This window comes from Notolepis coatsorum (genome assembly GCF_963971535.1).
Source record: "Notolepis coatsorum genome assembly, chromosome: 10".
In the NCBI taxonomy this organism is placed as follows: Eukaryota; Metazoa; Chordata; class Actinopteri; order Aulopiformes; family Paralepididae; genus Notolepis; species Notolepis coatsorum.
The window spans coordinates 31422155-31446753 of NC_140174.1; the positions used below are offsets into that span (position 1 = coordinate 31422155).

Genomic DNA, 24599 nt, shown 5'->3' on the forward strand with positions numbered 1-24599 from the left:
ATTTGTTTCATTCAAATGTATATGTTCTATAAATTAATAAAAATATTATAATGGAAGTAAATGATGATCCAAGCCATGTCTCAGGTCACATGTAACCATAAAGCTTCCAAATAGCTTTCACACCATAGAAGGACTTACAGTATATTTTTCAGAGACTCTCTCCACTTACTTCCACTAGAATTGCCAACAATAACTTATAGTTCCAATGTACAAAAACAAAAACAACAACAACAACAACAACAACAACAACAACAACAACAACAACAACAACAACAACAACAACAACAACAACAACAACAACAACAACAACAACAACAACACTGTAGCAAATACTTTTTGGATGGACAGAACTGACTTCCAGTTAGTGAAAAAGAGTTGCTGCCACTAAGGGTCACTAGATACATCTACCTGCCGTAATCCCTCAGGGATATTTCTGTCAGACACAATGGTCACTCCACCTGCCACGGGTGTCTTTAAACACGGATTTTTTTTTTAAATGGTATATATTTAACACCTGTAGCCTGGGAAACATGTTGCTGTGTGCCTACTTGGCTAGCTTGTTATTGTCTTACAAAAGCACTCAGGATAATACGATTAGAGGTTTATTGTGGGGCAAATCCTCTTATGTGTGTGTGTTAACAGAACCCTTAGAGCCGAAACTGTGTCATTTGACAAAAGACCTCTTTGCAGAAGGAGGTTCTGCTGATCAACACCGGTTCATTTCGACACAACACAGCAACAGGCAAAAATGGCAAAATCTGTCTTTTTGGTGACGACTCTTCTTGTCTTTGGCAATGTCTTCATCGTCCGCGCCACCTTCCCGCCAAGTCTCATCGTAGACATGGCTAAAATCCTCATGGACAATTACTGCTCTCCAGAGAAGCTGCTAGGCATGCAGGAGGCAATCGACGCAGCCAGCAGCAACACGGAGATCCTCAGCATCCCGGACCCCGAAACCCTGACGAGCGTGCTTACCGCCGGGGTCCAGAGCACCATCAACGACCCGCGCCTGATGGTCTCGCACGAGCCCAACTACGTCCCCGCCGTCCCCCCTCAGCTCCCTGCCCTGCCCCCGGATCAGCTCATCGCCGTTCTCCAGCACTCCATCAAGCTGGATGTCATGGAGGGCAACATCGGCTACCTCAGGATCGATCATATCCTCGGGCAGGACGTGGCCGAGAAGGTGGGCCCTCTGCTGCTGGAGCTGGTCTGGAACAAGATCCTGCCCACATCCGCTCTGGTCTTCGACATGCGCCAAACCGGCAGCGGGGAGATGTCCGGGATCCCCTACATAGTGTCTTACTTCACGGAGGCCGAGCCTCCGATTCACATCGACAGCGTGTACGACCGGCCCTCCGACACCACCACCGAGCTGTGGACCATGGCCACGCTGCTGGGGGAGAGGTATGGCGGCACCAAGCCCCTTGTCCTCCTTGTCAGCAAGAACACCAAGGGCGCCGCGGAGGACCTTGCCTACTGCTTCCAGAACCTGAAGAGGGCCACCCTCGTCGGCGAGAAGACCGCCGGGGGCTCCGTGAAAGTCGACAAGATCAAGGTCGGTGACACCGACTTCTACGTTTCCGTGCCGACCGCCAAGTCCATCAACCCTGTCACGGGCAAGACCTGGGAGGTCACCGGCGTGACCCCCGATGTCACGGTCGACGCCGAGGATGCTCTCGCCACCGCCATCAAGATCATTAACCTCCGTGCCCAAGTCCCCGCCATCATTGAGGGGTCTGCGACCCTCATGGCCGAGAAATATGCCTTTGAGTCCATCGGCGCCGATGTTGCAGCTAAACTGAATGGCCTGTTGGCGAGCGGTGAGTACAGCCTGGTTACCTCCAAGGCTGGTCTGGAAGCCAAGCTCACTGCTGATCTGAAGACCCTCTCTGGGGACAAGATCCTGAGGACCACCAGCAACACCCCTGCCCTGCCACCCATGGTAAGATCCTTGTTTTCATTCATTTGATCGTAGGATTATTTTGAAATTTTTACTTAGAAATACGTGTAAATGGTGAATGAAATTATAATTTCATTGTTGAAAATATTGCCTCGTATTTGTCTAAAAAAAGAAGCGGGTCAGTTCAACCACCTGCATATTTGTAATAACAAACAAATATCTTCAATTAATCGATATGTAATTACTGTTATGTAGTTACAATGTTATTACAGAGTAATTCACCAGACCAATTCCTTCAAGGGAAAGGGCAATGTAAAATTAGACGAGTGCCAAATTACATGAAACTAAATAAATTAAAGTATTGATTCTACAAGGCCTCTTTCTACTGTATGAAAGACATACGAAATAATTGCCTAGATATTTATGCTGGACTATGACATACTGTAGGATCTCGTTAATCAATACATGAAATGAGTGTTGAAAGACACTGACACTTACTCTATCCATGAGACATGCCTGCAGCCATGTTAAGTCTAATACTGTCATTTGCGTTTGAAATGTTAATGACATTTGCCTATTGTTGCTTTCTATACAGAATTGTGTGTTTATTGTCTGGTACTGTGTCGTGTGTGTGTTCCCAGGATTACTCTCCAGAGATGTTCATTGAGCTGATCAAGGTCTCTTTCCAAACTGACCTGTTTGAAAACAACATCGGATACCTGCGCTTCGACATGTTCGGAGACTTTGAGGAAGTCAAGGCCATCGCTCAGATCATCGTCGAGCACGTCTGGAACAAAGTCGTCAACACTGACGCTATGATCCTCGACCTCAGGTAGATCAGCTCACAGTGCAAGTCAAGGCGTATAAGAACAACTACTAAATTACGTAGCATGATCAAACAGTTGTCTTGCAAACCCTTGAATAAAGTAAAGTGAAGATATACGCATGAACGAATAACAAATGAACACAAAGACCCAATGAAGCGACTCAAGGGGAGATATTTTCCTCCCTATTTGTTGAAGCTGGACAAAATCCATCCAAATCATAACTCATAACTCCTCTTGGCTCCATTCACAAATCTACCCTGACGACATGATTGTATTTACAGGAACAACGTTGGCGGTCCCACCACGGCCATTTCAGGGTTCTGCTCCTATTTCTTTGATGCCGACAAGTCTGTCCTGTTGGACACACTGTACGACAGACCCTCTGGCACGACCCAGGAGATCTGGTCCCTGACTGAACTCACCGGTAAGAGAACAAAATCAAGTCACTTTATTATACTTTATTCTGCCGGACCCCAGGAGGAAGAGCTGACACTCTGGTGTGCAGCCAATGCAGATCATCAGTCATAAGGCATTACAGAATAAACGAGAAGAAGGCACTCAGTGGAGTGCAGACCTCTGCCAAGGCCTAACAATCTCCCCTCTCTATTACTTTCACATGCTTTCAACATTTTACTGGGTAGATGACAGAAATGTGCCAATATTGCAGTCTCAACAGACCGAGGCTGTAAATCCATATGTCCGCGCTAGAGGAAAGGTCAAGGGAGTCACCAAAAGTCACAGCCTATTCGGTGGAAAATGGGAAGTGTGGCATAATAGGGATATACTATGGGGTCATCAATAAATGTCTTCCTCTTGGTGTCATGAATGTGCACAGCATATCGTATGGCAATGCGGCCATTACTTTTTGAGATATCACTTATAGACATATTTATATAACCTGCTTGGCGGAGGTAACTATACTACCAATGTGTATGATATCCTAAATGATCTCAAGGGGTATTGACCTTTACTAACCTTACATGGCCTTGTTAGCTACTGTTGTTATCCAAAAGACAATAAATCTGTGTAGTCCAATAAATACTGTGGGTAATGAAAACTAGTCTCTACACAGCAGGACCACTGTCATGCGTCACTTGATTGGCTGTAACCTAGTTCTCTCGTTTTTAAACCGTCCCAAGTGGGTTAATCACAGAGAACTGGTGGCAATCCCCTGTGACAAGCATCATGATAACCACCTGCTACCGTTCCATAACTGACCTCGATCCGCTAACTCATTTACCACGTTACATCCTACCCTGTTCTCCCTACTTATCCTCCACCATTTTCATCATACATTTTTTCTGACACATCCCTCTCTCTTTCTCTCTCTCTCCTTCTCTCCCTCCCTCTCTCTCTCCCTCTTTCCTCTTTCCCTCCCTCTCTCCTTCTATCTCTCTCTCTCTCTCTCCCTCTCTCTCTCCCTCCCTCTCTCTCTCTCTCTCTCTCTCTCTCTCTCTCTCTCCTCCCACTCCATCCAGGAGCGAGATACGGCCCCCAGAAGAGCCTGATCATCCTGACCAGCGGGGCCACCGCCGGCGCCGCCGAGGAGTTTGTCTACATCATGAAGAAGCTCGGCCGCGCCATGATCGTCGGCGAGACAACCGCCGGGGCCTCCCACCCGCCCCAGACCTTCGCCGTCGGAGAGACCGGTGTTTACCTCAGCATCCCCACCGTCCACTCCGACACCGCCTCCGGGCCCGCCTGGGAGGGGGCCGGCATCGCGCCTCACATCCCCGTGCCCGCCGACGCCGCTCTCGACACGGCCAAGGGCATCCTCAACAAGCACTTTGCAGGCCAGAAGTGAACTCCCTGAATGATAAAAAAAAAAAAAAGGACAGGGAGACGTTATCTTGTTTCGGCAGCCAAAGGGTTTTAGGGTTTAGGAATCTGGAGTTTCTTTAGGAAGTGAAGCATGTAGGGTTAATGTCCCAATGCGCTGGCCCTGTCATTCTCTCTACACCTAAGCCTTCTGTAGCCTCTCGGTAGAGTTCTTGCTTTTTATGATAGGAAAATGAGACACGTTGTAGCCTACAGCTTGATTGATTGATTGATGGAACATTTTATTAACAGATTGCAGAATGGGTACAATACAGTATAGCTCAATACACACAATTGTTAAGGGGATGCAGACCAGAGAAAGACTTTCGTCTTGTTTACATCAGGGTCCCCGAGCTGGATTTTAGATGGTTGTTACTCATAGTTTTCATTTCTCATGATATGTATTCTGATTGTAGGAGCGTAGCCTGTACGCTTGTATGATTTATCTCGCAAAGTGAGTGGGTACGGAGACGTGAGGTTCTTTTACGAAGTGGGTTCATGATCTATGAATGTGTCTGTGCTAAAGGTTATTTCGGCTATGACTTTGTTAAAAACAGCTTTACATTTTTTGGCCTTTACAAAAAGAACCTCTTGAGGTGATAAGTGATTGAACAAGGAACATGAACGCTAAAGCCAATCAAAAGTGAAAAAGAATGTATCAAATCAAATGTGGGAATATTTCCAATGACAATTAGACATCGCTCGTTCCTTTCTGTGATGTGTTTTGATTTGGGACCTTTGTAAACGAATCAAGCTGTCTTTAAAAGGAAAAAGAAACTGTCATCACTGTATGATGTATAATGGATTGTGTCCCGTAGACAGTGACGTTCATGCCATGTGGGGCTACTTGGGTTGTATCAATTCCAGTGGTGGGACGGAAATATTTCAATAAAAAAATCAATTAAAAAAAGAAGCCAATCGAAACACGAAAATTGTGTGGGTCTTACTTTTTATATATATTATGTATATATAACAACATAATAGCTTGGGAATGGATTCAGACAAACCAAAAAGCCCATGTGTTTATATAACAAACACATTCTTGGCCCTATAACGCTATATCACTATCCCAGCCAGATTTTCTCAAGGTGGCAATTAGAACAAACCTCGGCACCCCCTCGGGGAGCGTAAGCACCAGGCATTGTTTTGCAACTTTACAATCTCTTGTTAATTGCCCGTGCCAACGAATGTCTTTAGATTAGTTTGTGATAAGCCACACTGCAAGTCTTGTGGTTGGAGAGAAGAATGTGGGTGCGATGAGTTGCACATCCATTTTGAGATCCGCGAGGGTGTTTCAGCGCCATGCTGGAGAACATTTCTTACATTTAAAGGTGCACTGTGTAGTTCTGAGAGAGATAATTGTTTACATTTGCAGAGCCTGTTACTGTAATGTCATTTCTTGAATTGATAATGATCTATGAAGTCTATCACATTTTATCATAAATTCTTTATTGTCATTTTACTTGCGTACAACGAGATTATGGTCTTTAATTTAAGGTGCTGGTAATAGAAAATAAGCATAAAATCACACAAGTAATAAAAAAGAAAGATAATACCACAATACTATACAATATGATACTATACACAAAAGTAATAAAAAATAAACAATGTCACAATACTATACAATATACAGAATATACAACAATCACAGTGTCAGACAGTAGTGGATAATTGCACTTATGAATATTGAAGGGTAGAATATTGCACTTTATGTTGGGAGGAAATTGCATTGAATGGTTATATATTGCACAGTGTGGGAGGAGGAGGTGGTAAGCAGGTGCTTCTTTGAATAGTAAATATATTTGTAAACAAGATTTCTGGCCCTGCAGTTGTAAACAAAAACAGTGAAATGGTCATTTTTCACGTTGCTTTCACACCTATAGTTCGGTAGACTGCACGATTCAGGGGTGAAGTTGCATTTAGCCTACATTGTTGCATTTTTCATTTGGTTTGGTTATCTTTCACACTGTACAAACACACCAATGTGATCACTGCCAACATGTTGCTGTGAAAAGGGGCTTCAAACTTGCAGGAATAATTCTTTCATTTGGGTAGTTTTGTCCATACATTTTCATCAGAGGCTGAGGCACTGAGGAGATGGTTCACTCTGGATTGCCAGGATGTGGAGGAATAATTAAACGTAATGTATGAAGGGGATAAAGTGGTTTATGGATCTAATCTAATCTGGTTAACAAAACCATTCATTCTTGTCACTATATAACTTAATTCAAAACCTTTTGGTAAACGGGAGATTATATTGTTACAAAGAATCTTGTGATCTCTCGAATCCAGCTGCATCGCAAGGTAAGAGATTATATATGTTTATATTAGAGGTGGGCATAGATAAACTTTTTTAATCTAGATTAATCTATCTGCAATCCTGGATTTAATCTAGATTAATCTAGATTAAAATGGCTAAAAAAAAAAAAAAAAAACTGCCGAAGGCATTCAAAATATGTGTGTTCTACCCAAATAATGACCAGAAGTAAGTCCTTACTTTTTCTTTCCTCCTTATGTTTCTCAGGCCAGGTGGCCCATTACACCATGAGCCCGTTTCCAAAATGCATTACAGACTGTTTGAAAAAGCTGTTTTGCTATGATAATTGGTAATGAAATATCAAAATAATGTTCAATAAGATGTACTTGTGTTTAATAAGTTGTTTTATTCAGAAGTTAACACAAATAAATAATATTACCAGTACAGTACAGTATCTAGCACACTCTCAGGAGCAAAACAGAAAGAAGCATTTCAAACTTGAACTATGTGACATGGCTTGACTCAATCAGTCCAATCTCTATTTCTCCTTATTCCACCAGTCACTCAGGCAGACCAGCTTGTTTTATGTAGCGGTGTCTACTTATAGTGCCTATAATATTTTTCCGGTTGGGTGCCAGACAGGGCCAAACCCTGCCAATGCAAATCAACTGCTCCAGTGTAGTTGCTCAGTGGCCAATGGTGTCAACTGTGGTTGTACTGGGCAGCTCCCAGGTGTGAATGGAACTGTGTGAATGTGAAGCAGGGCGTTCCTGAAAAAGAGCATCTGTGCTCAGAAAACCTACCCTGGGTAAATAAAGGTAAAAAAAAAAAAAAAAAATTTAAAAAAAAATTTAAAAAAATGTAATTGATTAATGCAATTAATGCATTAAACGCAGCACGTTAACGCCGTTAACGGCCCAGCTCTAGTTTATATATATACTTTATATATTTTATACCCAGTTTAATCACCTGTGCATTGTATATTACTATTGCGCTTTAGACTTTACAGTTACATTTGCACTCTGGTTGGATGTCAAACCTATTTTCATTGCACTGTATACTTGTGCTGTATGATGACAATACATTTAAATCTAATCTAATCTAATCTAATGTGGATAAAACAATTATGCGATCTCCACCTTACACAAATGTTATGAAACACCATATGTTTTGTCCACATACCAATCATGCATGCAAGGTATTTGTTTAGTATCACAACATTATTTGGCTATTTAAGATTTACCAACTACGAACGTTATGATGTTGAAAAATCACACGTTTAGAAATATATGGAAAATGTCAACAAAAACTGTCCAATCAGCTTCATAAGATGTGTGATTTTTCAGGTATTTTCCTGCCTTTGGTCCCGTTTGTGTTCACACCTCAAACTAACCGCACCAGAGACGCACGTTTTCAGGCGGCCCAGAGTTGGCTTGTTTGGTCTGCACCGACAAGCTTTGACACCAGCGAAAACCAACTTATCCGAGGTAAACAAACCAGGGTTTGATTAAAACGGACCAAAGATCTCAGGTGTGAAAGCAACCTCGCTGTCCCCGGGACCCAGTTTTTTCCTGAGCATAGTAGTAATGTGTATTTTCATATACCATAGAATTCTTCCAGAACACTTGAGTTGAAAACGTAAACCCCCAAAACGACATACTGCACCTTTAATGGATCAAAAGTATTCCATGTTTTTTGGGGCGCCCTCGTGGTGCATTCCATAGTGCCTCGCGCACCTACACGGCCGACCCGGGTGCGTCAGCTCCCGTCGTTATTTGTTGCATGTCCTCCCCACCTCTCCTCCCGTTCGCCCTCTCCTCTGTCGGTCCTGCGTGACATTTTAGCTGTAAAAATGCTAAAAAAAAATAAAATAAAAAAAAAAGTATTCCATGTTTAAGTGTAAAAAATAAATAATATCAAGTCTTGTTCAAAATAATTAAAGTGCCTTGTTACACTATCCCCTTCTGCTTAAATTGTTAGGTAACATCCAAGTTATAAATATCTTCTGAGTAACGCCAAAGGGATCCCCAATGCGTCTATTCGAAAGGCAACCGGTTCATGCTTCCGCGTTTGCGTTTTGCGCTCTGATTGGCCACTGCTGTTTCTGGTCGCACCAATCGTGTGACGGCAAGTTCTTTCGCCGGTTAAGCTTAGGCACTCTTTCGAAGTTGGTTAAGGTTAGAGTTTGTCTTAGAGCATGGCGATAGAATGCCAGCCCTGATTCCAAACTCTAACCTTAACCAACTTCGAAAGAGTCGCCTAAGCTTAACCAGTGATAAACTAGGCGTTAGGTAGTTTGCTGCTGGTCGAGGCGGAAATGGGCGCGTCACGCGATTGGGCGCACATGTCACATGACCAGAAACGTCAGTGGCCAATCAGATTCGCAAAACGCATGAACCGGTTGCCTTTCGAATAGATGCATCCCCAATACTTAAGTTTAGAGGTCACGATAATGATAGGAACTGTATAGGAACTAATGAGAAACGACTATGTTAACAAACCATTGATCTAGCTGTTATCAGAACTATTAGAGGGGATCTACTTATCAGGGAATAACCTAAGTGGACACCAGTACCGTGCTGAGCTTTTTAAATAGGGGTCAAGGGTAAAGGAGGAGTCCAAGACCCAGAACACGACTGACCCTGTAAAGGATGGGCTTCTTGGTATTTACAGTGTGGCCCCTTTGATCTGGATTGAGTTTCAGTGTCTTCCAGAAGAAAGAGGTGGACGGTGATCTCTGTGCAGTCAGGGGTCTACTCCTATACTGCCCTACTAAGGTAAAAAAAAAAAAACTTAACTTCAGTTACTGTAGTTTGCCTTTGTAGGGCAGTACTGATATAAGATTCAATTACATTAGTTTAGATTGGATTTGATTCAAATGTATTGTCATTATACAGCACAAGTACAGTATAACGAAAAGTTGGTTTGGCATCCAACCAGAGTGCAAATGCAACAGTAAAGTGCAATAGTAATATATGGAGGTGTACAGGTGATTAATCTGTGTATAAGATTTATAAATTAGTACTACTGAGTAATATTGCTAATTAGATGTATGTACAGAGTTGTAGTATTATTATGTACAGTGATACAGGTATAAAGAGACTATGGTAAGTCGTACTGGCCAGCAGCATAACTAGTACGAGTAGGTAAGGGTTATGTACAGATATAGATATAATATCTACAGATATGTAAAAAGGATTAGGCTATATCCAGGTAGACAGATGTGGATAGATATATACGGTGAGAATAAATATATATATACGGTACAGCATTATTGTACATGCAATCATACAGTGTTATGGGTTATATGCATGTGTATAAGTATGTATATAGAAGGATATAGTGGTAATAATGCATACACATTCAGAGGGATACAGATGTAGCGGTATAATTACACATGTATGGGGGTACACTGCTGTACAAAGGCACACGGCAGTAATGGAAGTTAGTTTCAGCACTATCAAGATTTTAAATGGCTCCCACTTGGATGGTTATTATACGGTATTTGTAATGTGTAATTACTAGGGATGCACCTGTAACGGATGGTATCGTGAAGCGCAGTCAAGAAGGGCTGGGGTGAGTAGCGGTGCTATGGGTTAAACTCACTCTCACATCCTCAAAAGACGCATAGACACGGTACAAAGAAGTGAATTCACCTCTTGGTATAGCGGTCTGTGTTGTTGCACGTGGCGTGGCAGACCCGTGTTCGAATCTCCCTCGGGCCATCGAAGTTTGAGGTGACGTCAGGCACATGCACACATAGAGCCCAAGGGATGCTTGAGCACCTGCCCTTTTGTGCCTAATATTTCAGGATAGAATCAAAATATTAGGTAAAGAGAGAGAGATGCCCCATATTCCATTGCAGTTTGCACAGCTCCTCTCCGCGGACCTATATTTATGTATAGTGTGGGTGGTGATGATGATGATGATGATGATGATGATGATGATGATGATGATGATGATGATGATGATGATGATGATGATAGAAACCGCTGTGGCCCATATAGTTGAATGCTGGTATTACACTCACTGAAGGACACAAAGAAGTCAAGTCCGATGGGATTTGGGAATCTCAAATACAAATCGGGATTGGAATAAAAAATGCATTTATTATTATTATTATTATTTTTATTTATTTTTTAACCTTTTTTTTACCAGGTAGTCACTTGAGATCAAAGATCTCTTTTTCGAGCATTAAACAATTATTATTATTAAACAATACAGAATATACACTTCTTGGGGTCTGTAGGATAAGCACTTATTCCCTCCCCCCTGAACATTTATGGAGATGTATGGGCCTTTTAAAGGCCAACTTGCAGGTTGTATTTTTGTTCAATAAACAATGTGACTAGGGTTAGGGTGACTTTCATGAAGAGGGGGGAAAAAATTATCGAAATTGACCCAGTTTTAGCGTTTTTATCAAACATTTTGTCGACCAAACCACAGCCTCTACGCACATGCATATTTTAATCCATGGTTCATAACGTGCGTGTGTCATCTTAATGATGATGTCACACCAGGTACAGGGCAGCAGGGGCTCTGAGAGTCACACACAGCTAGTGGCAGGAAGCAGAGCCTTGCTACTACTAGCCGATGAGTGAATGAATGAAAATGTATCTGTTTCACCTAACACTATTGCTCCGTGATCATAGCCATTCATCTCTAAAGCTAACCACTATTTGTAAACGCCACAACCACGTTACCATATTTGTAATAATGTAAATCATTGTGTCGTTGTACATATTGTGTATATAACGTTAGTAGCTAAGTTAGCTAGCTTGGTAGCCAGTATTCTCGAAACTCCTAACATGCCTCGATTTAAAATGGTTCTCTCCTCTTTGTACCTTTGTCCTCAAAAGTATTCTGCCAGGGAACTTATGGACACGACAATAGTAGTAGTTATAAGGTGTTTGAGCTTGTAACGTTAACGTTAGTTAGCTAATAGCTATCGTGGTAGCCCGTTTCGTGACTGTGATGCACCGAGTGCTATCCGAAGGGCTACTATCGTATCAACATGCCGTGACGTGTAGCTTGCTAGCCGGCATGATGCGTGTGCAGTGCTTTGCCCCACAGGTCTGAGAAGAGGACCTGCACATTTTACTCGTTCCCAAAACTCTTTTACATGCCCCGATTTAAAATGGTTCACGACAGTAGCCATAATGCTAACGTTAGCGGGGTAACGTTAGCCAGAGCCATATAGCCAGTAGTACTATGACCCGGACGGGGCTCAGGCATAAGTTGCCTGGAGTGACGTCACGGTCCTGCTAGCGTCTGATAAGCTTTTTGATTTGCTCCGTACATGTTATTCGTGCGTGGACCTTTTTAACCCTTTCTGAGTGGCATTTCCGGCATCAAATGGAAAAAAATAAATAATGAAATTAGATACCAATGATGTAAACTACCCGAGTAGGGTTTAACCTGCAAGTTGGCCTTTAAGTCAGTGATAAAAGTGTCTTTCAAGGATAAGTGAGCTCCTGCACTGATTATTATAGTTCAATATTCAATATTTGATCACCAAAACCCCCCAAAAAGCATAAAAAGGGGGCCCCCCCGCCCGAAAAGGGCCCCCAAAAACCGAGCTCGAGCACTTCACGTGCTCGGTTGTAACACTCACAGGTATAGTGCCCTTTTCAGCCTTTGAGCACCTGCCCCTCTAAAGTCCTGTGCACGTCCCTGGGTGACGTTGTCACAACCGTTACAATGGTGCCGTGACCCGGATGCCTTGGGTGGAGTGGAGTGAGTTTAAGGAGGGTGAGTGTAACGGATGGTATCGTGAAGCGCAGTCAAGAATGGCTGGGGTGAGTAGCGGTGCCAGGATGGTATCGTGAAGCACAGTCACAAAGGGCTGGGGTGAGTAGCGGTGCTATGGGTTAAACTCACTCTCACATCCTCAAAAGACACATAGACACGGTACAAAGAAGTGAATTCACCTCTTGGTATAGCGGTCTGTGTTGTTGCACGTGGCGTGGCAGACCCGTGTTCGAATCTCCCTCGGGGCATCGAAGTTTGAGGTGACGTTGTCACAACCGTTACACACCAATATGAACATAAACTACCCAAACGGTGGTTTCACCTCATGTTGAAAGGGAGGAGGGAGCCTTGGAGCGTTTCTCCAGTTTCTCCATTATTTTGAAACGTCTTTGGTAAAAATCTTCTAAATCTTGTAGAAGATGACAGAAAGGCAGCCTTTGGTCGAGAAGAAAGGTAAAACAAATTCAGTCAAGCAGTAATTGTGTTTAATAATCGTGATTTAAATATCAATCAAAATAATTGTGATTATAATTATTATGCGTATGGTATGGCAGCCCTAACACATACACACACAACATAGCTAGACCGATAAATCATCAGTTGTTCACATCGGCTCAGTTTTACTCATCAGACCGATGCATTGAATTAAAAAAATTATATATGTTTGCCGATATATATCTGCTCAGTTTTGCTCATCGGACCGATATGAAAATATCACAGATACCAGCCGATACCGATATGGTCACCAATATATAGTAGGCCTACATCCCTAGTAATTACATTACACATTGTATGTGTAACGGATGGTATCGTGAAGCGCAGTCAAGAAGGGCTGGGGTGAGTAGCGGTGCTATGGCCTATGGGTTAAACTCACTCTCACATCCTCAAAAGATGCAAAGATGCATAGATGGATTCACCTCTTGGTATAGCAGTCTGTGTTGCTGCCTGCGGTGTGGGAGACCGGGGTTCAACTCCCACTTGGGGCATTGAAGTTTGAGGTGACGTCGTCACAACCGTTACATATGTATGTAATTTCGGGAATACTTGTTAGTTTTGGGTGAGCAATAATAGACTGGATCCAGACCCTTTCATCAACCAGATGCCCGTCGTTTTTTTCTTTGATTCAGTTCATGTTATTCTGAATCACCTGAACTGAATCATATAATTTACCACATTACCTCACAGTTCCCCCTACTTATCCCTCTCTCTCTCTCTCTCCTTCCTCTCCCCCAAAGCGTGAGATACGGCCCCAAGAAGAGCCTGATCAGCAGAGCCACACAGGAGTTCATCTACATCATGAACTGAATCATATCATTCTAATAAGAATGACACAAATGAAGTAGGCGATGCAGGGGCTGGAACCAGGCTAGATAGTGAGCCCAGATGATGTACTTTCCATTATTTACTCTTTTCCAGCAGTTGGGCTCATGTCCACCAGTGAATGAACATAGTGGGCGTAGTAGAGTATACACTGTATACAGGGACAGGGGAATACTATGGTCAGAGGGATTAGGCTATACTTCTCTTCAACACTTGGTTAACCAAGTGACCCACTGTACAGATTCAACCCTTATCATATGAACCCTGATGCTAATCTTGTGTGCATTACAGCCACTGGTAAAAGCATGGCATTATAGTTGTATAATTATATACTGCAAAATGGCCTCTTATTCTGTTGCCATAATTAAATGGTAACACTGGGGAATTAAACCGTTTACTGCTCAACGAGATGATATACTGTAGATGGCTGATTGGCATATCAAGGCTAATTGTAATACAATACGGGTTGTGGGTGGTACAAATGTGTGCATTCTTTTTGAACCGATAATTGTATGGAAGGTGTTTATGTGCTCAAATAAAGATTACATAGAAGTATAATGTCAACAACACTGTTGTTCGTGCCGTGGTAACAGTCTCACACATGAGGCTACCAAACTTCTTCCAAAGCGATGTCCCCATGCTCCCTGTTTTCCCAAAATGTGCTCGCCTACAACTTGAGGGAGGCGCAAGAAGGAATCTTGACCCAATTTCACTCTCTCGCTCGCTCTCTCTCTCTCTCTCTCTCTCTCCCCCTCTCCCCCTCTCTCTCTCCTCCTCATTGGGATGAAATATGAAACCTGGTCCATTTCAGCCAAGTTTGTCCCCGAGAGCTCCCAGTTCCTCCAACACAACGGCAACATTGCCTTGCATTACCAATTTCCATTTGGCGTTGTTTTATTTGTAGACCAAACGCAGATTTTGACAATGTGACAGGGAAAGTTGTATGTCTTTTATTATAGGAACTTGCTGCACCGTTTCACGTTTGTATCCCCCTCTCGCATTGACACGTTTGGGGATTTTGTTACTTCAAAACGTATATTGTTCGTCTTACCAGCGTGCGGATTGTAGCCTATATAAGCTGTTCCTGAAAACAACTTTTCTTTTCTTTTTATCTTTTTTTGTGTGTGGAGAAGCATCCATATCCATAGTGCGCATCCATCCGAGAAGCATCCAACTGCAGAGCCGCAGAGCTGCGCTCCAGAGAGAGAGAGAGAAGAATCTGGAGCAGCCTTGTCCGCATCCTTTGTTGTGTCTGTCCATCATGGGCATCTCTGCTCAGGGAAGATATTCCAAAACTTTCTTTGAGATGTGAGGCGACATTGAGTTAGTATAACTCCTGTTGAGAGTCTTTTTTTTCTCTCAAAGGAATAAAAACATGTTTTTCTTCTGTGGGGAAAATATGGCCAGGTGTTTTATGAACATGCATTTTGTCCTAGTTTTGCTCGGATTATTTTTGCTCTCGTCGTCACCTACTGCGAGATCAGAGCCAGAGGTTCAGGACGAACTGGAAGAGGAGGAAGAGAGTTCCTGTCAAGGGGCTTTTGACCTGTATTTTGTTTTAGACAAGTAAGTGATGCTGCCAAGTTGGCAGCAGTCTAATTAATTATTCATCGAGGACTAAGTAATGTCTAATTCCACAACTGTCCTATACGAATTGGCAACATACCAATTAATTGTATTGTTGCTGTTGTTGTTTATATCGCATCCTTTACTAGCCTATTCTTTGCATTATGCCAGTTTTGTGTCTTTATAACAGGCATTTTATAATACCATCTGTTCTTCAAATATCTGCTTTCGATTTATTCTCAAAGGCTGACATGAGTGATCTCATAGGTCAAAATGTACGTCTAAAAAAATTTTATTTGAGGAAAAATAAATGTGTTTACCCGTGTGTGTGACGTGTGGGTGTGTATGTGTGTGTGTGCGTGCGTGTGTGTGTGTGTGGCATCCGCGCGTGCCTTCATGCGTGTGCGCTTCGCGCGCTTGTGTGATGACGCGCGGAAGGAGGCTGTGACTCGCAAGCTGCAGTTTGCTGAATAAGCAGGAACGATGAATCGATTATTTAGAACCTCTCTATCAAAATGCTCCCTTTTCCCCCTTTGTTCCCGGACCAGGACTAGACTAATACATGTCTACACAGACTAAAACCCACTTTCTATCTCCTTTAGTAATTTTTTTGTTTTTGCACTGAAAGCCCCTAAACTACAGGCCCATCATCACTCAGAGCCTCAGAGGGGACTTTTTTCTCTCCCTCAGCCATAATTCCAAGGGGCTTTTTTTGCTCCTTACCAGTGACCATTTTATGCATTTCCTTTTTGTCCACCCACATAGGAAAAATGTTGTGGTTCTTACATAATGTGGACCTCAGCACTCAGCAGCAAGGGGTTCAGGCAGAGCAGAAAGCCTGAGAGCTTTTTAATAGAGGCAGGAGAACCATTTGTGCGCACACACACATTTTCTCTCTCCTGATATGAATTATCACCGCTTAAACTTTTAAAGTAAACTAAATTAGGTTTACGTAATGGTCATGTAATTGGGACATGTGACTCAACAACAGGAGCAATCTTACTTATTTTTTCCATGACTAATGTGTGACTGGCCGGCCCATCTGAATTCGGTCTTTATAGGTCTATCGCTGGAGCGAATACTGAGAGATCTCATGCAGCTGTAAGCATCTCCACGGAGCCAATGACTAAAATCCTCAGATGTGGGGCCCGCTGCAGAGCTGGCTCATATTGACCGTATTCACACGGCGGCCATTTTGCTCTTATGTCACGGCTCAGGTTGGGATTCCTTTTCCGAGTATAAATCCCAACCTGAGCGTGACGTAAGAGCAAAATGGCAAATACGTTGAATAGACCGGTGACAAATGACATGCTGCAAAATAGCCAAAACAAAATCATCATGCTAGTATTGTTAGCTGGCCCTGAATTTGGAGTGCTTTCTGTGGGTTGAGTAGGCTAGTGAGGTTCTTCCCTTGGTATGGTATGATGATAATTTCAGTTTTACCACAGTAAAACTTTACCACAGTTTTGCCGGCCATTGTATGAATAATTTACCATAGCATTGCCATGGGAAAAGTCACCAATTAAATCATACCATACCATCCGCGAGGGTTGCATCAGTTGTTGGACTTCAAACAAGGGGAAACTCATTAGCGCGACCCCTCTCCGTCGCTCCCCTCAGGCCCACACCGGCTGCTTTTACGGGCCACAGCCTGGACTTGTGTTCTGGTCCACACACACATGGAAGAGGTAAAGAGCTTAGCATGGGATGGACGCAGCATGCAGAGGATGATGGTTCATTAAAGGGTTAGACGCACTGCGTTAGGGTTAAGCCTAAGTTATACTCGAACGTGAAACTGCCGGCGGTCACGGCGTAGGCCCAGGAACCCTACACACACCTATCCCAAAATGTAACCATACCTACCCATCGGGTGGGCGAAGCCAAAGACACTGAAACGAAGGAGTTCTGAATTGTCAGTGTTAGCCGTGATCCACATTCATTGGTTCATTGGATTCTAATTGGACACAGTTCTGAAACAGGAAGTCTGAATCCATTTTGGTAGTTTTTTCTTCTTCCGATATCACAATAATGTGATCGTTTGAGTATGTACAGTACCAATGTCCTTGTCCCTCATCTTAATGAGGTGATCTATCAGGGACTCTATCATGAGGTACAGCCTACCACGTTCTGGCAGAGGTGTGGACCCGAGTCCCTCAGTCACATGACTTGGACTCGAGTCACTCAGTCACATGACTTGGACTCGAGTCACTCAGTCACATGACTTGGACTCGAGTTGGACATGAGACTTCAGACTCGACTTGACAAAATCATGAAAGACTCGCAACTCGATTTTAACACCAGTGACTTCAGAGAGTGTGACTTCACTCTGACTTGAGCCTCATGACTAGAAATACTTGATACTCTCCCCCAAGCCCCAATTGTATGCCATAAAAGACAGAGCAGGAAGTTGTGCGTCAGTGCAGAATGATTTTATATATATAATTTGATAATCTACAAACTATTACTGTTGGCTTTAACATGTTGAAATGGTATTAAGGACTTGTTTAGGACTCCGACTTGCGACTTGACTTCGGAATTGCCCGTCTTGACCTGCTGGGACTCTGCATTTTGGCTCACATTTGACATGCTTTGTCTTTGACTGTAAGAAGAGTTCTTGGGGTTCAGCATGTGAAGAACAAAACTCTAGGCCTGTAATGAGACCCACAACGCTGTCATGGAGACTCTGGGAGACGGAGGCTCAGCTGAAAACAGGCGACACTCTAAGAATCTGTATGAGTTTTGTGATGTGTAATTAAACCATGTCACCACCTTCAGACAGCCGCTCCCCTCTCTCTATTAACACAGCTCTGAGGCAATCATCTGCCCTCAGTTCCTATGACATCATATCCCTAAATCTACTGTGAAGTCAGAGCTATGTTGTGGTGGCCTACATGGTATAATATAGAGCCCAATAAAGCATACAACGGTATAGGAATCAGTGGTTCTTCCACTCCTATGCAACCCACACACAAAAGTAACATTAAGAAAGACTTGTGCAGCTGATTCAGGGCCATCAAAGTGATATAGTGAACGAACTCGATTCTTTTTTTGATCCACTTTTTCTCCTCTTTTTCTATTTTTTCTCCCATCCCAATTACCCGCTGTGCCAATTCTTCCCTCCCCTGTCTTGAACGTTGCTCGCATATGCCCCCCACTGGCCGGTTATAGGGAGGATAGAAGCCTTGCATCACGTGTACCCTCCGATACACGAGGAGGCAGCCTGTCACATCTTTTCACCTGCCAGTGCGGACTCTCATTGGCGAGGTGTAACGTGTGGGAGGCTCACACTACCCCCGCCATTTCCTGTCTCTGCTGTGCAGGCGTCCCCAACCGACCTGTAGGAGTCGCTGTCCACAACGTCCAGATTACCACCCATCGACTTCCACCCGCTGACTCTGCCAATGAGTTAGTACTGTATGACGACTGGCCCAAGCCGGAGGCAACGCCGACAGCCGGAGTCGAACCCGGTGTCTCTTGCGTTGGTGACGAGCGCAATGTCCGCTGCGCCACCCAGCCGCCTAACGAACTCGATTCTTGTACCGGATCTCCTCTCTGGTAAACAAGAATACCCTGAAGACTCTGGCAGGAGCACTCATTCAAGGGTACTACGACTATGCTTGCACCTCATGGTACCAAAGCACCTCAAAGGTTACAGATTACAAACATCACAAAACAAACTGGTCAGACTACTACTTTTTTTATTTAACCTTTATTTGACCAGGTAGTCACTTGAGATCAAAGATCTCTTTTTCGAGCAAGACCTGGCCAAAATGGCAGCAAAACAAAAACAAACATACAAATACACAAAACACAGACAGAGACATAAAAGGCAAAGTGGGGCAAGGGGATACATTTGAGCTGCAGCAAACAAGATTGAATGGGATTGGGGGAGATTGGAGGGTAGGGTAAAAAGGTAGAAAGAGGATGGAAGGTGAGGCTTTGCAGGAGGTTGCTGGGGAGAGAAGTTCAAGTAAAAAATATAATATATAACACCACATTATGCAGTGAAGCATCGACATTCTCCCATCTCATTCTTTAAAATGCCCTTAATTTGAACTTTAAAATCAGATATGGTAGTGAGGGCCTGCAGTTTCAACATTTTTAGTCCATTCCAGGCAGAGGGATCAGAGAACATGAAGGCCCTTTTTTCCAAACTCTGTGCGGGTTCTGGGTACTGAGGCATATGAATAGTCCTGGGATCGTAAGCCGTAAAATGGGTTTGATGAGGTATGAACCGAGGTAAAAAGGGAGCAGTTTCCTCTCTTTTGGCTACTGTGATGATGGTAGTGACAAAAATACCATTTTACCATCGTATTATTTAAGTATAAAAGTGGTACCATGGTGATATAGTACATAACCTTAATGATAATAATGATAAATGATTTATACAATGGGTCTGCATGGTAAAACTGGAATTACCATCTTACTACCAGGCCTACATCGCTCCAGTGGCTTGTGTCGGTGGGATCATCCCTATGTTCCCCGGGTCCTATGTTCCCCGGGTCCTATGTTCCCCGATTGATTGATTAATTGATTGACATTTTTATTCATTTTTATTATTTTATTAATTATTAATGTCCGCCTTGTTTCGAACTGGTTAAGCTTAGGCCCTCTTTCGAAGTTCGTTAAGGTTAGAGTTTGGAATCAGGGCTGGTGGTCTAAAAGGTTCAATCAATCAATCAATCAATCAATCGGGGAACATAGGACCCGGGGAGACATGCTCCTGTGTCGGTGTACAGGCTAAGATACAGTATGGCATTCTGATGATTCAGTCCTGCTGGGCCACAGCCTGCGGTTTTATAGGGAACACAGTGTAATGCTAAGGGGATGGTTTCTAGGAACAGTTTTTGTATGTGTTTCAAAAGTATACCGTTACACATATGGGTAACATATGGGTACCGCTAGCCATAAGCTAGCTCATTACACGTTTAAACATGTGGGTACCGCTAGCCATAAGCTAACTCATTACACTTTTAAACATGTACGTACCGCTAGCCATAAGCTAACTCATTACACTTTTAAACATGTGGGTACTGCTAGCCATAAGCTAGCTCATTAGCTTGCAACTAATAGTTTTAAAGTGGATTGCTAACTGTTATGGTTTGTAACCGACCCCAATCGCACAACACAAGACAGGTATGAGAGTAAGCCAAGAACGGGCATTTATTGAAAACACTCAGAAAAACGGCACTGTCCCTTTAAGGGAGAACACCAATACAGGATAAACAAGAAAGGGAAAAGGCCCAGTGCTCACAGGGTGAGGCCTTGGAACAGGGCGAGGGCTGGAGCTGCATACTGGGACAGAGAAAACAGGGTAAGGCCTAGGAACAAGCATTAATGAATGTTGCTGCTCTGCAGCTTCTCCCGGGATGGTTAGTCTGGGGAAGCAGGTGGGTACATCAGAGCCGCTCTGCAGACTTCTCTCGGCAGATCTCCGAGGTGGGTAAACGGAACCGAGAGGGAGAGAGGGAGTGGGTTAGCTCAGAGTACAATGGGGAACAGAGCAGGTGCAGGAGAGGTGACTAGTCCCAAAAACAGAGTTATCAAAGTGACAGAATCTTCGGTGTATATACACACTGTGAGTAAACGTCCCAAACACTATCCAAGTGAATAATATCTTCGGTGTGTAAACACACAGTGAGTCAACGTCCCAAACACAAATCCACGTGATAAATATCTTCGGTGTGTAAACACACAGTGAGTCAACGTCCCAAACACAAATCCATGTGATAAATATCTTCGGTGTGTAAACACACAGTGAGGCGATGTTAAGGCCAAATATTATCCCAATGAAACAATCCAAAAAGGGCTAACGCTGGGTGAGTGACTGTCTGATAAAAAGCAGGAAATCTTCAGTGTTAAATAAACACACGAAAAACGGAATAGGATCAAAGACAGTCATAAAACTCACCCAGGCGCTGTGCGTAAAGAGCGTTGGAACAGAACGGGGCGAGAGCGTCGCCACGGGGAAAGGGTTGTCCAAGCGGAGGTCTGAGTGGTGCGCGACTGCTTGGAGTACGCGCCGGTACGAAGGGCGCATCTGGCGCGGAGGTCTGAGTGGTGCGCGACTGCTTGGAGTGCGCGCCGGTACGGAGGGCGCATCTGGCGCGGAGGTCTGAGTGGTGCGCGACTGCTTGGAGTGCGCGCCGGTACGGAGGACGCATCTGGAGTGCGTCTGCGCGGAAGAGCGTGCCAGGCTCGGAGGTCTGGATGGTGCGCGTCTGCTTTGAGTATGCGCCGGTACGGAGAGCGCATCTGCTGCGCGGAGGTCTGGAGTGGAGATCTGGATGCGCGCCTGGAGTGAAGAGCGCATCTGCTGCGTGGAGGTCTGGATGCGCGCCTGGAGTGAAGAGCGCATCTGCTGCGTGGAGGTCTGGATGCGCGCCTGGAGTGAAGAGCGCATCTGCTGCGTGGAGGTCTGGATGCGCGCCTGGAGTGAAGAGCGCATCTGCTTCGTGGAGGTCTGGATGCACGCCTGGAGTGAAGAGCGCATCTGCTGCATGGAGGTCTGGATGCGCGCCTGGAGTGAAGAGCGCATCTGCTGCGTGGAGGTCTGGATGTGCGTCAGGACGTCTGCTGCGCGGAGGTCTGAAGTGGATCACTGGGATACCTCCCGTGGAAGTCTTGGAGAGCGTAGTCCAGTGTCTCCCTCAGGCAACGGCGACAGGAGGCGAAGGCTGGAGCACATCTCACGCCGGAGATGAAAACAGCATAAACAGACAGAGGACCTCCCGAAGGAGTCTTGGTGATAGAGAATATGATACGGAATGATACGGCATGTTACGGCACGACCCGACGAGGGACAGAGGGGAAGAGCCAGGTACTTAAAGCCCACAGGGGTGCTAATTAGAATACACATCAGGTGCGGGAGGTAATTGATACTTGAAACTAAAAGTGTGTGTTCGGCACCAGACCAATCAAACACATAATGACAGGTAGTCAAAGGGTGTGGTCTGCTGAAGAGCAAACGAACGCGAGGGTGGGGGCTAGTGAGGTGAGGAGAATGAAATGATAAACAGTAGGCTTAAAGGAAACGAGCGAGTAGGTGAGCAACAGGCTTAAAGGAACAGAGCGAGTAGGTGAGCAGTGGACAAAACCTCACACTAACAAGGTTTACAAAGAACCGCTAGAGAGCAAAGAGACCACACAGTTTATATCCCACAGGTGAGCTGGGCTCTTTTTTTGTGTCTTGTTTTTTTCCACTTTGAACCCGCCAAGAGCACCTCGCTCGGACACAAGCCTAACATTCAACCCATGCGGAGCACGGCGACCTCTGTGATGTTTACGAGCTGTTTTAAAGTAGGCTAGATTGAGAGATAAATTAGGAAACTTTTTTTCTCTCCGAAAGAAGAAAGAAGAAAAATAACAGACTATCCTAACTATCCAAACATGCCTTTAGGCTACGTCTCACTCAGACCATGTCTTATAAGTATAGACTGAGGGGCGGCGTTTTCTGCTGATTCAGACGTGGTGGGATATATAACCTGCTGTTTTACAGGGAACATGACGCTAAGGGGGTGGTTTGGGGCCAGTGTTCACACATCACAACAACAACAGCAGCTCTAAAGATGTGACCGGGGCCAAGTATCATCAACCCTCACCTTGTTACAGGATGAAAAATCACTCCGCTTCTGTCGGCCCAAAAAATGCAAACGGTCCAGATGAGGTGAACCATATGGTATTACCGAGAGACGGCTGTTATCCCCCCAAAGCGCTGCGGTTTGAAATATTAACATGGCCTGTGGATTTATGGGTACGAAAAAAACCTGTGAGAAGATGGACGATTTAATATCATAATTACATCAGTGTGTTGTCCACGACAAAATCATTAAAGGGTCAAAAAGAGAGAAATAATCCCTGACAATAACTCTCTCACTCATGACCATTTCGCCCCCCCCCTCTCTCTCACACTCAATTCAATTCAAAGGAGCTTTATTGACATGGGAAACACATACAACTAACCCCCCCAGTCTCCATGGGAACAGGCAAAATCACTACTTTGTTTGTTTCCAATTTTGTCATCAGAAACCATAACACCGTGGCTGTCACGGTCATGGTGGTGAATCTGTTGTTGTTGTTGTTGATGATGATCTTGTCACGTCGAGAGTTGGCACTCAAGCTGAGAGTGAAGTCACTGCCTCAGAAAGCAGGCCAGCCCAACAGAATCCAAACTACAGCTGGAGTCTATAAATAATTTAAACATGTCAGAACCTTCTCGCTCTGGAATGTCCCCCCCCCCCCCCCCCTTTCTTTTTCTTTTTTTCTTTCTTTCTTTTCTTCTTTCCATCATACAGGAGGGTGGTATAGCGAGACCATGCCATGGTACCTCTATAAAGGGGAGAAGTAGCTGTTTGGCCCTTGTATTCAGCAGCAGAAGAATGCCTTGTAAAATGTTATCATACCGTACTAGTAGTGTCTCCCAGGGCGTTCAGGGACTAGACAGGGACATACTTTTATTTATTTATTTATTTATTCGGTTGTTGAAAAAAACACAGCATGGGGCGCCCCTGTGGATTAGTAATATGTAATGATCAGCGATCAGTGGGTTGAAGTCCAACTTGTTGGACCTCACTTCACGTAAGCATCTCTCTAGCCACGTGCTCTCCATCTCCACGCTGGTCAATTAGAGTCCCTACTTTATCGCCGCGGCGACAGAGTTGATGGTTGATTTGCCTTGTCGGCGCTCAAAGTTAAAAACACCGTAAGAGGAACAACCTCACGCTAATAGCTTAACACAAACATATCTGTATTGAAAACACAAATTTCGATATCGCAAATTTATAAATGGCCCGTCGTCACCAACGCAAGAGACATCGGGTTCGACTCCGGCTGTCGGCGTTGCCTCCGGCTTGGGCCAGCCGTCATAACTCAATTGGCAGAGTTAGCGGGTGGAAGTCGATGGGTGGTAATCTGGACGTTGTGGACAGCGACTCCTACAGGTCGGTTGGGGACGCCTGCACACCTGTGACCTCAGACTGAACAGTCATGTGACCTCAGACTGAACAGTCATGTGACCTCAGTCTGAACAGTCATCTGACCTCAGTCTGAACAGTCATGTGACCTCAGTCTGAACAGTCATCTGACCTCAGTCTGAACAGTCATGTGACCTCAGACTGAACAGTCATGTGACCTCAGTCTGAACAGTCATGTGACCTCAGAC

At 44.3% G+C, this 24599-nt stretch overlaps 2 protein-coding genes across 2 annotated transcripts in view; both read left to right on the top strand.

Moving 5' to 3' along the window:
* Positions 1-748: 748 nt before the first annotated feature.
* Positions 749-4531, top strand: LOC311235519 (retinol-binding protein 3-like; the record flags this gene model as incomplete). The annotated part of the gene is made up of 4 exons (XM_084322987.1): positions 749-1942; positions 2542-2732; positions 3009-3151; positions 4206-4531. The coding sequence occupies 4 exons, from the start codon at positions 749-751 to the stop codon at positions 4529-4531; spliced, it is 1854 nt and encodes a 617-aa protein (XP_084179113.1).
* A 10164-nt stretch (positions 4532-14695) lies between these two features.
* Positions 14696-24599, top strand: part of antxr1c (ANTXR cell adhesion molecule 1c) — a gene marked incomplete at its 3' end in the record, with an annotated part of 67772 nt that continues 57868 nt past the window's right edge. The window contains exon 1 of the mRNA XM_084322988.1: positions 14696-15439. Within this exon, the coding sequence (XP_084179114.1) occupies positions 15249-15439 (191 nt within the window). The 5' untranslated portion in view covers positions 14696-15248. The remainder of the gene's footprint in view (positions 15440-24599) is intronic.